The 14,685-nt window shown below is 52.5% G+C and overlaps 2 protein-coding genes across 8 annotated transcripts in view; one reads left to right on the forward strand and one right to left on the reverse strand.

Annotated features, from left to right (window-relative positions):
- Window positions 1-3,876, forward strand: part of PPP2R2B (protein phosphatase 2 regulatory subunit Bbeta) — a gene marked incomplete at both ends in the record, with an annotated part of 56,189 nt that extends 52,313 nt beyond the window's left edge. For both annotated transcript variants that reach the window (XM_080352930.1, XM_080352931.1), the window contains 4 exons: window positions 267-431; window positions 2,476-2,645; window positions 2,753-2,844; window positions 3,597-3,876. In XM_080352930.1, the coding sequence (XP_080209056.1) occupies window positions 267-431; window positions 2,476-2,645; window positions 2,753-2,844; window positions 3,597-3,876 (707 nt within the window). The remainder of the gene's footprint in view (window positions 1-266; window positions 432-2,475; window positions 2,646-2,752; window positions 2,845-3,596) is intronic.
- Window positions 3,877-6,431: 2,555 nt separating this feature from the next.
- Window positions 6,432-14,685, reverse strand: part of TCERG1 (transcription elongation regulator 1) — a 29,402-nt gene continuing 21,148 nt past the window's right edge. For all 6 annotated transcript variants that reach the window (XM_080353244.1, XM_080353247.1, XM_080353246.1 and 3 more), the window contains 6 exons: window positions 11,420-11,584; window positions 10,954-11,136; window positions 9,755-9,934; window positions 8,758-8,841; window positions 8,433-8,533; window positions 6,432-7,445 (listed from right to left, as the gene is read on the reverse strand). In XM_080353244.1, the coding sequence (XP_080209370.1) occupies window positions 7,244-7,445; window positions 8,433-8,533; window positions 8,758-8,841; window positions 9,755-9,934; window positions 10,954-11,136; window positions 11,420-11,584 (915 nt within the window). In that variant the 3' untranslated portion in view covers window positions 6,432-7,243. The remainder of the gene's footprint in view (window positions 7,446-8,432; window positions 8,534-8,757; window positions 8,842-9,754; window positions 9,935-10,953; window positions 11,137-11,419; window positions 11,585-14,685) is intronic.

Here is a 14,685-nt window from a genome sequence, read left to right on the forward strand (position 1 = left end):
CTGCACCAGAAACAGTGACAACGGGCACTCATCATTGGAGGTACTGGTGTAGTGATTCCTACCGAGAAACCCCCAGGGCACGTGGCACATTCAGGCAGCTGGAGAGGATTTCGGCAGTGACAGGCGGGTGCGCTGAGCGCTGCTGCAAGGTGGGGCACGTCTGGGAAGCAGGCGAGGAGCGCTGAATTTCGGTAGCACCGCGGGGGTTTAGATGGCCGGAGGGAGCTCAGCCAGAGTGCAAGTGCAGCTCCTTGACTCACTGCCAGACATCGTGGACATCAAACCGGCCAACATGGAGGAGCTGACAGAGGTGATCACGGCCGCCGAGTTCCACCCGCACCACTGCAACACCTTCGTCTACAGCAGCAGCAAAGGCACCATCCGGCTGTGCGACATGCGCACCGCCGCGCTCTGCGACCGCCACGCCAAGTGTGAGTACACCCCCGCGGGACGGCCCCTCGGGGCAAAAGAGCCCAGAAAAGGGAGCGCGGAGCCCAGCCTGGGCTCAGGTCTGCCCGGCCGCCTTGCCCGGCCCCCGGCTGTGCCGGGCCGTGGTCCTGCCCGCGCCGGGTGGTCCTGCCCGCGCCGGGTGGTCCTGCCCGCGCCGGGTGGTCCTGCCCGTGCTGGGTGGTCCTGCCTGGCCCCGAGGAGCAGCTGCCCCGGGATCCAGCCCCAGGTCTTTGGGTGCACGTTACAAACCCCCCGGGGACATTTCGGCAGCCAGGGCCCGGGGTCGCTGCGTGTCGGTGCACGGTGACCGCGGCACCGTCAGTGCCGGAACACAGGGAGCGCTGCTGCAGAGCGGGGTTTCCTGGAGGCCACAGGGACTTACACACCAGCTGTTGCTTTGGAGCTGCAGGCGCAGCCTGATACCGCTCTTAAACTGGAATAAAGTGGGTGCAGAGAGAGGAAGGTTCGGTTGCTGCCTGGAGCTCTGGAAATGCCGAGCAGCAGGTTCCCGGCCCCCGAGCACCGCGGCCTTTCTGTTCTCGCGTTTCCCGCCCTGCCGCGCGGTCCTACCGGGGCAGCTCAGAGCGCAATTAAGGAGCCAACAGAACTCGTTTTCCTGGCACTTCAGCAGCAGAAGTGCCCGCAGTATTTCCCTTCCTTTGGGCGCTGCTGTGTCCCGCCAGCCCTCGGCGAGCACCGTGACCCCGGTGACGTTCCCTCGGGGCTGTCCCCCCGTCCCTCGGAAGCAGCAGCCGCAGTCAGTTGCAGTTCAGCAGATGTGTGAGTGGAAATTGAGATGGTTCATCAAAGTTCAAAATGAAAAGCAACATTGGCTTTTGGAGGCGAATCCTCCAACTGAGGCATTTAATAACTGTCCATATTTAATAGAAATGCAGAAGACAGCACTGCACGTCCAGTCAGGTTTATTTAGATAGATGCAGTGTGCTGCTGGGGCCAGCTCTGGTTATTGTGCTTCCCTTATTAAATTCTGTTTTCCCGTTTTATGAGGTTCCTGCCGTCCCGGCTTCATTTTGAGGCGTTTCCTGTTCAACAGGTGATCTGCAATTCAGCGTTTTCTGCTCCTAAGTATCAGCAGCACTTCCCTCTTACTCCTGTACGCTGAACGCCTGCAGCCTTGACACGCTCACACACGGTGACGGCGCCGCTGCAGCTGTCAGAGCAGCCGTGATGGCTGCAGGACCTGCGGCTTTTGGGCTCACCCAGACTGCCTCAGATCTGCAGTTCCTCTTGTTGCTGTCGCTTTTCTTATTTAAAACACCTGCCATGTTACCAGATTTCCTGCTGGTGATTAAAGGACCCGCAGCTGGGTCCTGCGGGCGGTGCCGCCTCTGATTGTGGAGAGATGGTTTTTACCGGCGCTGTTGTCTGTGCCGCTCGGGTGCGCGGGCAGCGCGGGGCTCGGTGCGGGGCGGGAGCCCGAGCGGATGCCCGAGCTCGGGGGGTCGGGGGGTCGTAGCGGAGCTGGGACGGGGCTGCACAGACGCGCTGGGAACGGGTTTGGGGTGAGCCCGGGCTGGGGTCCCTGCGCTGCCCTTGCTGCAGCTCCCTGGTGGCTTTTTAAAGCCGTGCTTGCTCAGTTATGTTACTTTGAAATCAAATTTGTGAATACATTTAATTTAGAACTTCATCAGTCTCCTTCAGACGGTTCAAACTGTGATTTACTCAAAGACTGATCAGATTAAATCTGTAGGTTGCAGTGGCTATAAAATATTTACATTGACTTTCAGTTATGCTGCACATTGATTTCTGGAGAGAGAAGTGACAGGCAAGGCTCTAAATCTTCCGGGCTCTGCGGTGCTGGTGATAGATTGGTCTCTGACGATTGCACGCGTTAAAAACAAAGGAGCTTCAGCTGTGCAAGTGAAGTCCTTAAAATGCGTTTCCTGGTCTGGGTCAAGCCCGGCAGAGGCCCCAGAGCCCAAGCGGAGCCTCCTTGGCGGTGGGGACCCCCGGCCCGGAGCTCCCGTGCGGCTGACGCGGGCGCTTGTCCTTCCTCCTCCGCAGTTTTCGAAGAGCCCGAAGACCCGAGTAACCGGTCGTTTTTTTCTGAGATCATCTCCTCCATCTCCGATGTCAAATTCAGCCACAGCGGCAGGTACATCATGACCCGGGACTACCTCACCGTCAAGGTGTGGGACCTGAACATGGAGAACCGGCCCATCGAGACCTACCAGGTGAGCGGGGCACAGCGGGGCACAGCGGTGCCGCTGTTTGCCGGTGTCGGCCGGCGCCGGGCTGTGCCGGCCAGCGCGGGGCCTCACCCATCCCTCCGTGCCGGCAGGTTCACGACTACCTGCGGAGCAAGCTCTGCTCGCTCTACGAGAACGACTGCATCTTCGACAAGTTCGAGTGCGTCTGGAACGGCTCCGACAGGTGAGTGGTTCGGCGGCGCGGCTCTGCCCCCGTGTCCCCGAGCTGTCCCCTCCCAGGCCCCCGTACGCGAGCACCGGGTGGGCTTCTGGCTCTCCCGGGTGGGTTCAGGTCCTGTCTCCGTTTCACCCACACCCAGCGCACGGTGCGGGTGCGTTTGGCTCCAGATTGCCAAAACCTGGGGTAGTGATCCCTCACAATCACACCAAACCAGCAGCAGGGTGGTGCAAGACCCGCTGACCTGCCAGGATTGCTGCACTTGTTCTCCTCTGAACCGTCAGAGTGAGTAAATGAGGCACAACGGGGCCTAAAGCCCAAATTCCACATCTAATCCAAATCTCTGTGCAGCTGGATACTCAGTTTGCCTCTAAAAAGGTGTGAAAGTCATTCACAGAATCATAGAAACATTTTGGTAGGAAAACCCCTTTAAGATCACAGTTGTTGCCCAACCCTGTCCCCGGGCACCTCGTTTCTCTTGAACCCTGCGAGGACGGTGACTCCAGCGGGGCCCCGGGCAGCCTGTTCAGAGCCTCTTGGGTTCGGGCCAGCTCGGTGTTTGCCGTAAAGCTGGGTCTGTGCGCGGGGGTGTCCTGCAGGGATGACCCGTTCCCTGGGGGCAGGACGAGAGGGACGTGGGGACTCGCTGAGCCGGAGCCTTTCGGCGCAGGACGGGACGGGAGGTCCCGGTTGTGCCCCGTGTCCTGCGGTGCCCGGGCCGGGCTGCGCGGTCACCCGTCCCTCCTCCCTCCTCGCAGCGTCATCATGACCGGCTCCTACAACAACTTCTTCCGCATGTTCGACCGCAACACCAAGCGCGACGTGACGCTGGAGGCCTCGCGGGAGAACAGCAAACCCCGCGCCATCCTCAAGCCCCGCAAGGTCTGCGTGGGCGGCAAGCGGAGGAAAGACGAAATCAGTGTGGACAGTCTGGACTTTAGCAAAAAGATCCTGCATACAGCTTGGCACCCCTCCGAGAATATCATTGCCGTGGCAGCGACAAATAACCTGTACATATTCCAGGACAAGGTGAACTAGAAGGACGAGTCATGCTCTAGGAATCCCGTGTACTGACACTAGTAAACACACCATTTCAAATGTTTCTTTTCTTTCTTTCTTCCGTTTTCCTTTTCCCCCCGTCCTGTGTCCAGCTGTTCCTGCAGGCAGACAGCGCTCCCCACACACCTTGCTCTGTATTTACTCTGAGCGCGGGCGGGGGTGTTGGCGCCGCTGTCCCTGGTGGCACAGGGACGGCGCGGGGACGGCACCGTCAGCCACGGGCGAGCGAGCGGTGCCGCTGGTGCCGCTGAGCGCGGCAGGGAGGGGACACCTGTCCCTGGGGGTTCTCACAGCCATCCCGCTCTGATTGTTTCAAACTCGCTCCAGCCGTTCCGTGTCCGGATCAGAACAGCGTCCCGTTTGCCACTTCTCACATCTGTCTGTCTGTTGTCGTTGTGTCTTTACCAGCAGAGACAGCGAAACCAAACGCGAAAGGGAAAAGTTGAGATGTGCAGGGGACAAGCGCTGGGGGACCTGCTGCTGCCCCCCCGGGATTTGGTGTTGTAGATACTGTGGTGCCTTCTTTGGTATACAAAATACCTTTATAAATGATGCTTCCAAACTGCATTGATTGCAAACCAAATTGAACCGGGGCTTTCTTCTGCATTCGTTGTCTTTTGCTTTCATTATTTTCACTTGTTCTGTTGTCAGCTCTTGCATTTTGTGACACTCTCTCTCTCTTTCTTTTTAAAATTTATTTATTTATTTATTCATTTTTTAATGATGAACAATAAGTTGCTAATTTATGACCCAACCGTCTATTGCTGTTAGCACCTGACTGCTTCCGAGAGAAGCCGTCCGTGCTCGTGTTATAACAATAACAATGATGATAATAAAAGCAGTAACTCCTCCTCTTTGCATGGCGAGGCTGCCCCTTGCGGCTCTAAAGATTGTCCAGGTCCCTCTTTTATTTGAGCAAACGTTCAATAAAAAAAGGAAAAAGAACTACTGAATCAGTCACTCTGGAAGCTGCTTCTGCAACAACAGCCAAGTACTAAAGGCAATGAAAACACTGAGCGCTGTCCCCGCAGCAGCGGCGCGGGAAGGGCGGCCCTGCAGAGGCGGCCTCAGCGCCGTGTCCCTGCGGGGCCTTCGCTTGACCCGAGGGCAAAGCGTCCCCAGAACCGTCCCCAGGTGACCCGCTGCCACCTCCCGCTCCCACACCCCATGAGTGACCTGGGGAGCGCGGGGAGAGCCGGCCGCAGGGAGCACAGAACAAGCCACGGGGCCGGGCTCCTCAGGTTGTTACAAGTCCCGGCTTGCAGGAGCAACTCTCTTAAAAAATGAAATGGTTCAAAAAGAAAGCAAAACAAAAACGAGCAAATGAAGCCTTTTTACAAACATTATTTTCTTTGTTCCTGTAAAGAAAGCGTGCGCTCCAGCACCAGCAGGGAGGTCGTCCCACATGTCCCTGGGCACCCGCGGGGGATGTTCTGCCCGTCAAGCAGCTGTTCTGGCTGCAGCAGTCTGATCAAACCCTCTCATGGAAACCAAACCACTTTAGCTCCTTGCAGACCGACCTCACTCCACCGAACGGTGCTGGATCGAGGCGCCGGGTTCGTTTCTCGTGGCGCAGCCAGAACGGGCAGATTATGAGGGCTGGAAGTTGTCATTCGCTTCCACAAGTAGAGATGAGATGTGATGACTCCTGTGCCCATCACCAGCCATTAAGTTATTTCTAGAGCTTGTGGAGTGAACGTGAAGAAAGGGACAAGCGCCAGCACGGCGAGTTGAAACCGGCACCCTCGCCCCCCCGGCCACCCCTGCTGCCGGGACGCGGGACCCTGCCGAGGGGCTGCGGGACCGGAGCAGCTCCGCGTGTCCCGCACCCCTGCACCTTGCGTGTAACGGCTTTATCCACAGCATCGGCAGATAAATAAATGTTAATGAACATCTGGTCTCCATAAACAAGATAAATTAATAGTAATTCATCCAATGAACAAGTTAACCATATTTTAAAACAGCCATAAAAGATGCATGGCTTCCCGCAGGGAGTGCTGAGTGCAGCACAAGGCATTCAGTTACCGGCAGAGCAGTGCTGCGCGGTGCTGTGCGGTGCTGCGCGGCGCTGCCAGGGCGAGCGGGCGCCCCACGGTGCCCGGGGCACCCGGAGCAGGTGCTCGCCGAGTTCCGGGAGCAGGCTCGGGTGCCAGCCGCGCACGCGCCTCCCGCGCTGTCCGACCCGCGACCGGCTGCTCGGTGCTCGGCCCCAGAACGCGGGGCCATGGAAGAACCGGCGCCTTGCCGCCCCACCCCAGAGATCCCTCAACACGTGAAACTGATGGGAATACTGCGACACCACCATCCTCACCCTCGTGTTTAAGCAGAAGACTAAAGAACTAAAAGAGAAAATAACTTCGGCACGTCCGCTGACCTTGACGCCACTGCCGCCAGTTAATCCAACGTTGCCGCTGCCTCGGGGAGCGTTTCGCCAAACACAGCCACGAATTCAGGTGGTATGACTTCAGTTGTTTGCTTTACTCATAAATTCACAAGTCCAACAAAATCCAACAAAACCTGGTATTAGGCCTGTACAATCCATATATAAAAAGGGTTGGTTTATTGTAGTTCAAATACATAAACTGAACAATCCCAACATTTCAAAATTAAACTTTAGAAACACAAGTTGAACATTCAAAACAGGAGTAATAGTTTACAAGAATTGCCCAGAGGGGAATCCACAGTCTAATCCAGCAGTATGTAAAGATCGCTTTATTGTTAATAAAAGTGTGTGTGTACAACCGTCCTGTTCTGCTCCGGTAACCACCGTTAGTTACCAAGTGTTTCCCACTTTGAGTAAAAATTATTAGACAAATTTTCACTTGGGCAGAGCAACCTGATTTTGCTTCTAATTCATGGACAGGGTAAGGAACAGAGCAGACCTGTGAGCAAATTTAACTTGGTCTCTTAGTCCTAATTCTCTTCTTTCAGTTCTAACTCTGGCTTTAATGGATTTAGTTCCATTTACAAGGGTGAAGCAAGCAGAGAATCGGGACTCTGGTTTCCAGCACGCAGCCGTCGGCAATGGGCGAGCGGAGCTCCGGGCAGCGCCTGCGCCCAGCGCCGCGGGTGACGCGCGCAGCCCCGCGCCGGCAGAGCTCCGGCGCCGCCCACACCGGAGCTTCGCCCGTCACACCCCAAAGAAACCCATAAATACCTTTAACGTGGGGGTTGTGTTGTTGCTCCCCCCACACAGAGACCATTTTATGTTCACAAATGCTGCTTCTTCCTCTGCTCCTCAGATGGTTTTGCAATATACTCACGGTATGTATATGTATAAGCCCGACAGATGGCTCATGCAAGCTTTTGGATTTAACAGACACCCCTGGCTCGGCGTATCTCGTGACTATTTCGTTGTTCGGCGGGTGGGCTCTGAGGCGGTGGGCGGCGGGGGGGGCCCTCTGCGGTCCAGGTCGTCCACATAGGACACGATGAGCTTGCGCCTCTCTTCTGGGACGCAGTCAAGTACTAGATAGCGCTTGTCGTTCTGTAGGATCTTCTCTACATCCTTCAGGTGCTGATCTGACTCCTGGATCAACTTTTTGGATCTGAAAGAAGTGTAAGAAGCAGCAGCTGAGGGCGATGGAGACACCGGCCCTGGCCCCCGCTCCCAGCAGCCGCCTCGGCCAGCGCAAGGAAGGGCACAGACCTGGCTCTTCTGAGCTAGAAAGGTGCCGCTTTAGGTCAGGACTGGGCACGTCAGCACACACTACGCGCAGAAATAAAGGCTTGTTCCTACATTTGTGCTGCATTAGTTAAGCACCATGGGAGACTGGTGTCTGTACAACAGCCTTGAACAGCACTGCATGAACTACACAAACACTAAAGCCCAGAGGGGACACAAACCCAGAGTTTTAAATTCAGCACCTAAATGAGGCAAACTACTAGAATTTGGATGTGCGGTCTCTGTTAGGTCCAGCTCAGCTGAACTGTGTCCACCACGCCAGCTCAGCTCCCAGACCAGTACTTGCCACACGTGGCGCTGACCGGGGGGAACCGCGGCGCTCGTCAGGATCCAGAGAACTTAATTGCACTTTGCACCTATTCTACCAGAACCAGAACTCCTGGTTCTGATAGAAAACGCCCTTTGGTCCATACCCAAGATTCTGTACCAGCCTTAACGTCCCCTGAAACGCCGTGAAAAAGGCAGCTGCTCTGCAAAGCTGCTCTCGGGCACAGCCTGTCAATGAAATCTGCCCACAGAAACCAGGCAGGTTCTGTACGATTTCTACAACCCAAATTTCAATGCATCCGACGTTTCTTTGCTGTCCACGCCCAGTCCCCCGCAGAGCCCTGGGCAGCGCTGGCCCAGGCACCGAGCGCCCGCTGGGGCAGCCTCAGCACGCCCAGCCGCGACCGCACAGCGCAGACCGGCCACGTCTGTTGGCCGCAGAGGGTTTTACACAGGTCAGCAAACGCTGTAAAAGTGCAACCTGGACCAGCTCACACCAGGAAAACACAAAGATCGGCTTGTTGCCATTGGTATAGAAAAGAACAATAAAAGACTGGTCCTTTGTTGCCATTATGCTACGCACCTGTACGTTATAAATTTGGTCTCTTTCAATAGCGTTCGGAAGTCAGCTTTGGCAGTAATGTATTTGTCTCTAATGTATTCCTCAAATTCCCTTTGTTTTTTCTGCAAGGAAAAAGATAAGCTTAAAACACTGAATGCAGATTAAGTACTGCATACAACTTAAAGTACTCAACATAAGCAATGATTGCATGTTAATTGTATTTCTCCTCATCTTTTACACGTTTAATTTAACAAAAATCTCCGTGAACACTGCTATTTGTGTTCACACGAAGCAGAAACGCTCCGGCAGGCTCGGTACCTGCACGGCACCGACACGAACCACTCACCCTGTCACTCGAGGAGAATTTAATGCACCTTGGGTCTTCCTTAATGATTTTTTTCACTTCCTTCCACGTTGATGTCAAAGTTATCTTCCAAAAGAAACAAAATCGGTAAATCGAAAGAAAATAAGATTCTAAGAACACAGAACATAAATATTACATCTGAAGCTTTTAAATATCTCCCAAGCCCACTGACAAACTTGTCGCTGTATTTTGAAGTGTTGGGTTTTGATTACTGATACTACCGCATTAGTATTTTTAATTCATTGATTTTATGTATGTACTTTTCTTTAGTATTTTAAAATGACTTTGTCAGATCAAAGTCCTCACAAGCATCATTTACATCCCAGCGTCTTTCTCTAGTAACATATTTTTGTACATGAAGATGCTGTTAAAAATCACCTACAGAAAACTTGCTTCAGCGTTACATGGCTGTCATTTCACTCTGCCTTATGTTCTTAAGCACTTTTAACCAATGCATTAAAAACGGGGTAAAAACTTTGGGTCATGAGAAAACCAACTGGAGTTGGCACATAACTGGAGAAGAGCAGGACGCGGTAAACCCCCGATACACAGGATAGGTGACAGATCTCCATAGCGTTCCGTGGAACACAAGCTCGGATTCAGCAGTACAACATAGAGCAGGAGCACATCAAAACAGGTGAACTTAGGAAGGTTCTATGCTGCTATTCATTAAGACAAACACACTGCATATCTGAGACAGCAAAATGCCATAAAAAGTATCAAATAACTCAGTGCTGAAGAAACGTAACATCCTGCAGGAGATTAAAGATCACTGATTAGAAGTGTAAATGTAAATTAACTGTATGTTAAACCAAAGTAACACTCAAAATAAACAGATAAGGAAACGTAACGTTATGAAGATGGAAAAGAGGCCCTGGAAATACCAACTAATAAATCAGATTGTTGGACAGGGAGGCAGAAGACGCCAAATCCCAGCGGGCTGGCAAAGGCCTGAGGATTGAATACGCAGAGCTCTTACCGCTGAGGTTTCGTCCAGAAGTTGCCTGAAGTGTTCCCTCTTCTTTTTGGTAAGTGCTTCGATGTGCTCGTTAAAGAGCTTCTCCTTCTCTTCTCTCTCCAGCAAGGAGCCGGATTCCCACCGATGATCCTTGCGCAGAGTCCTCCTGGTGTCAGACCACGACACATCCGAAGAACGGACCTGACCAGAAAACGTTTTGCATACACTTCACTGATATTTCTTATGTTGGCTTACACTTTTTATTTCTCTTGTTTTAAGTTACGGTTCAAATTAAAGATTAAAAACCAACCCATACAATAGCTTTCAAGGCAGAGGCTGCAGCGGTGTCCCCGCAAACCCCAGCGGCACAAGGAGCGGCTCAGCGTGGGTCCAACGCAGCTGCAGACGCCCCGCGGACCTGGCCGAGCATCCTCTCCAACAGAAAACTCCAGCACCCTCCTCTGTGCACAACACACGGAATTAACCACGAGCGGTCTGGAGAGGAGCCGCAGAGAGAACTGTTTCCAGACACATCAGCAGTGTGCAGTGCCTTGTTCCCGACCCGAGAGCACCCTCGGGGAGCTGCTGGTTCATGTTGGTTTTTACACCCCTGACCACAGCAATAAGCCCCTTCTATCCTGCCCCTTATAAAGACTTTGGTGCCGAAATGTGGAACTGAGCACGAGTGGCGTTTGATTTCACACGACACCGGGAGAACAGGCACAGCACACGTGGTGACACTCGTGTCACCAACCCCGCGCTCCCAGCAGGACAGCCCCACGGGAACGCCGCACACACCTCCTGGCTCAGGTTGCACAGAGAACACAGCGAACGCACAAACCGGCACAGACGCGGCACGGACGGGACGCTGCGTTCGGAGCGCACACATCAGGGGACCAACAGCAGCTGACCCGCCAGCAGAGCCAGGGGAGAGCGACAGCAGCAGCACTGAAAACGTGCCACCACCCACGAGACTGCAGAAACGCCTCGGGAACCACACTGAAAACCACCTCCCTGGCACGGCACGCAACACAAATGCCGAGCGTCCTCCTCAGCCAAGGCCCAACCAACAGCAGCGACGGAGACGGGGCGAGAAACGACAGGATTCTAGTTCTATATAAACTTAACCACAATGGCCTAAGATCTTTTGCATAATTCAACCATTAGAAAAATAATGCAACAATGCACCAACAAGCTGAGAAAGCCCGCCCGTATCTCACCATGTCAGACAGCAGCGCTTTGAAGTTCTGGATAGCTTCTTCCCGCTTGTGCTGCTCACGTTCGCGATCAATCTCCTTGGTTTGCTCCGAACGAGCCTTCTGCACCTCCCGTTCTCGTTCGCGCAAACTGGCCTCAATGCGAGCTTGTCTCTCCAGCTCCTTTTCTTTTTCAGAATCTAAATTCTGAAATGTAAGAACAAGCTTTTCTCAATAAAACCAAGACAACGTCTTCCAAATTTCCATTAGACAGGTAAGTAAATTAAAGGGCTATCAGACTAAAGGCATCTTGGAAAGAGCACACTTGAAAGCGATTTGAGATCTGCGGATCACAGTCCTGCTGGAGCAGCGCTGCTGGAGCACTGCGGGGTCCCTCGGGCGGGGAGGCGGGTCCCGCTGCGACGGGACGGGGAAGGGGCTCTGGGGGCGCGGCGCCGCGGGACGTGCGGGGCCGTCCTTCCGCACCCACCTTGGCTATTTTCTCTATGTACTGCTTGAACAGGTCTTCCCTCTGCGAGGAACTGTCCACCGCCTTGTACCGCGGGTCAGTCTCCACTTTGTCCTTCACTTTGCTCCAGCGGGACTGGCTGTCCAGGTGGTGATTAGCCAGCAGCTCAAAGAAGTCCATTTTGATCTGGTTTACAGACACAAACCGAAAGACAACACTTGAGAAAAATACTGATACCCAACAGTTTGTTTTATAAAAAAGGAGTCAACTTACCTCCAACAGAGGGAAGCACATTAATATTACATACCATTACAGTCTAGAGAAATCACTAAACTCTGCATTCAGACACAACTGTGTCTAAAGTTCACTTCCCCTTGGGACAATTTTGCTAAAGCAGATACATTAAGATCTGCTACATCTAAGATGAACTATATTATTTCAAGAATTATTCACCAATACAGTTATTATTTTATTCCAATTTAAGCTTCTTTTTTGAGCTTTATATAATCAGAGTAACGAGTTATTGATCCTACATTATAGCATTTTGCATATTAATATTAGAGAAGCTATGCCACTTGAAACAGGGCTTTAGACAAATCAGCTGTTTATGGATTCACCCTCCAAGTGCACAATGAACGGCAGTAAATACTTGGAGCTGCTGATCAAGAGCGAAGCCTTAAGATGGATCTAACCAATAAAGAATTACTCACATAAGGTAATTAAGTAAATCACATTTAAGATGGATATGCACATATATATAAAAGTCTAAGGAGATGTTTTATCTCCACTTTCAATTGGAAATGGCACATGGGCACTCTGTCTGCACCAGCTACCACGAGGGCTGGCAGGGATCAGTCACGGGTGGTTTTCATCTGCATCCGAACTGCCAGCAGCAGTGGGCGCAGGCGCGGCCGCCGTGCCGTTCCCGCAGCCCTCGGGGCAGCCCGGCTCCCTCCTCCGGCGCGCTGTGCCCGGCGCCGTCCCCGTGCCGCGGCAGCCTGGCCGGCTGAGCCCCGGCACAGCGGCGCCGGGCACAACAGCCAACAACCGCGGACCCAGGAGAGGGGCTGCCCCAGCTGCTGCTACTTCTCTCCTCGTCCCTTTAAACCAGAAGAGCACCAAAGGCAGTTTGGCTGCTCAAGGCTGAGGTTGGTAAGGGAAGCGAGCGGATGGACAGGCGGACAAGCTCTGGCTTGCAGAGAACTGTCACATCCTGACTGTCTAAACACGTGTTTAGTTACAGAATGCAAGAAAACCAGAACCAGCGTTCTGCAGGCTGGCCCACCAACAACTGTAGTTCTTCACAATATTAACATATGAACATAAAAGGCTTTATAGGCTTTTCTTTGCGATCTCAGAGAGATTAAGACAGTAAACAGAGATTAGAAAAGAACTGGTTAGTGCCAGTGGGAAGTCACTCTACATCTACAGCACTATCACTTTTTCCTAAAGCAGCTGAACAAAATGCTAAGCAAACTGTTTATTCATTGTAAAATTAAGAATGTTGTTTCAAAACATCTTAAAACATGCATGCAGTATCAAAAAGATGAAGCTTTCTAAGCCATGGCATTAGGAATATTTGTTACAAATCAAACAATTCCCAGACGTTACTACAGAAGTCTATAAAGTAAGGGTATCAAAGTGTCTGCACAGATCACATCTGCGTATCTGCGCATTGCAGAGGATGAACCGGCAGCACCGCGGCAGAGCCAGAGAACCAGAGCCAGGAGCCCCGGCGGCTGAGCCCCCGCCCGCTCCCCCCGGGAGGCACGGCCCGCTCCGTCCCCTAAAACCCACGGCACCCCAGACCCTGGAGCTCCTAGGGCTCGGGTTTACCTCCAGCCATCTGCAAGTATTGCCATGTGGTTTCCAATTAAAAAAGAAAGGGCAAAAACATCTCAAAACATTGAGTCAAAAACTTCTCCAAGGGATAAGCTCAGATCCCAGCTCCGCGGTGCCGGGAGGTCGCACACACACCCGCGCTGACCAGCTCGGCTGACACCGGGACGGGTGCCGAGCTCTGGACGCCGAGCAGCGACCCTGGCAGCCCCGGCAGGGCGGCTGCGGCCCAGCGCGGCACCGCGGCCGCGGAAAGCGGCTCATCCCAAGGAGAAGGAGCGTCCCCGTGTCCAGGGCAGCTCACCGGTGTCACCGTGTCCGGGACAGCAATGGGCAGCTCATCGGTGTCACCGTGACCAGGGACAGCCGTGTCCAGCTCACTGGTGTCACTGTGTCCGGGACAGCAATGGGCAGCTCACCGGTGTCATCGTGTCCAGCTCACCGGTGTCACCGTGTCCGGGACGGCCATGCCCAGCTGACCGGTGTCACCATCCCAGCCCACTGCACCCGCTCACTGTGACCAGCCCCATCAAGGAGCCCCGGCCTGTGGTGGCTGCGCAGCCACATCCCACCAGCAGCAAAATGAAGCAAAATCAAAACATTATAGAATTTCAAACCCTTACGTTAGAGATTTCTGTAGAGTTGATCCTCCGTAAATAAAGACTTTGGACTTTTAAAACAGACTGAGAAAGCTTCAGGTTAAATGCTTTACATTTTCTTTTTGTTTTAAGGACTTTCAGAGTTAAAGGAAATACGACTGCAAATATTTCAGGTGTATTTAGAAGTCTTTTGGCAGTTAACACATTGCAGGTACAACTCTCATCACTTCACAAGGAAATAAACTAAAAAATGTAAAGTACCGGAGCTGCGGGAGGCTAAAGGCACCACACAGAGATACCAATTCTTTCCTCACTAGGGAATCCCATAATATTTGCGTGTCAGTGATTGACAGCTGTCAGACTGAACTGATTGACAGGCCGCACAGCACATAACTGTAAAGTCTATCCACTTGTTATAAAACAGAATACATAAAATGGTTACAAAAGGCTTTTGGAGAAAAAACATTATTTCAAAAGCAAACAAATACAATCTCCTTTTAACTTTTCAACTTCAGAACAATCATGCAACAACAAACAAATCATCACTTGTGCTCACGTCTTCAACTGCGCTATTAAGCTGCAGGAATGCTTTAACTCGCCACAGTTATAACCCAAATGCAGCATGTGAGACTGCTTTTGAACTACATCAGTTCTCTGAAGCACAATCATTTATTGGAAATATCAGCAATAAGTCAACATTTGAAAATAATTGAGTACAAAATCAAATTAGACCAGAGTACCCAGATTAAAACAAATATGCAAAACCTACTGGACAAGTAAATTGTCCCCGAATCGAATGTGTTATTCAGCATTTTTCGCTTCTATGAGCATTCCTATTAGGGGAAATTT

The sequence above is a fragment of the Nesoenas mayeri genome, assembly GCF_963082525.1.
Source record: "Nesoenas mayeri genome assembly, chromosome: 14".
In the NCBI taxonomy this organism is placed as follows: domain Eukaryota; kingdom Metazoa; phylum Chordata; class Aves; order Columbiformes; family Columbidae; genus Nesoenas; species Nesoenas mayeri.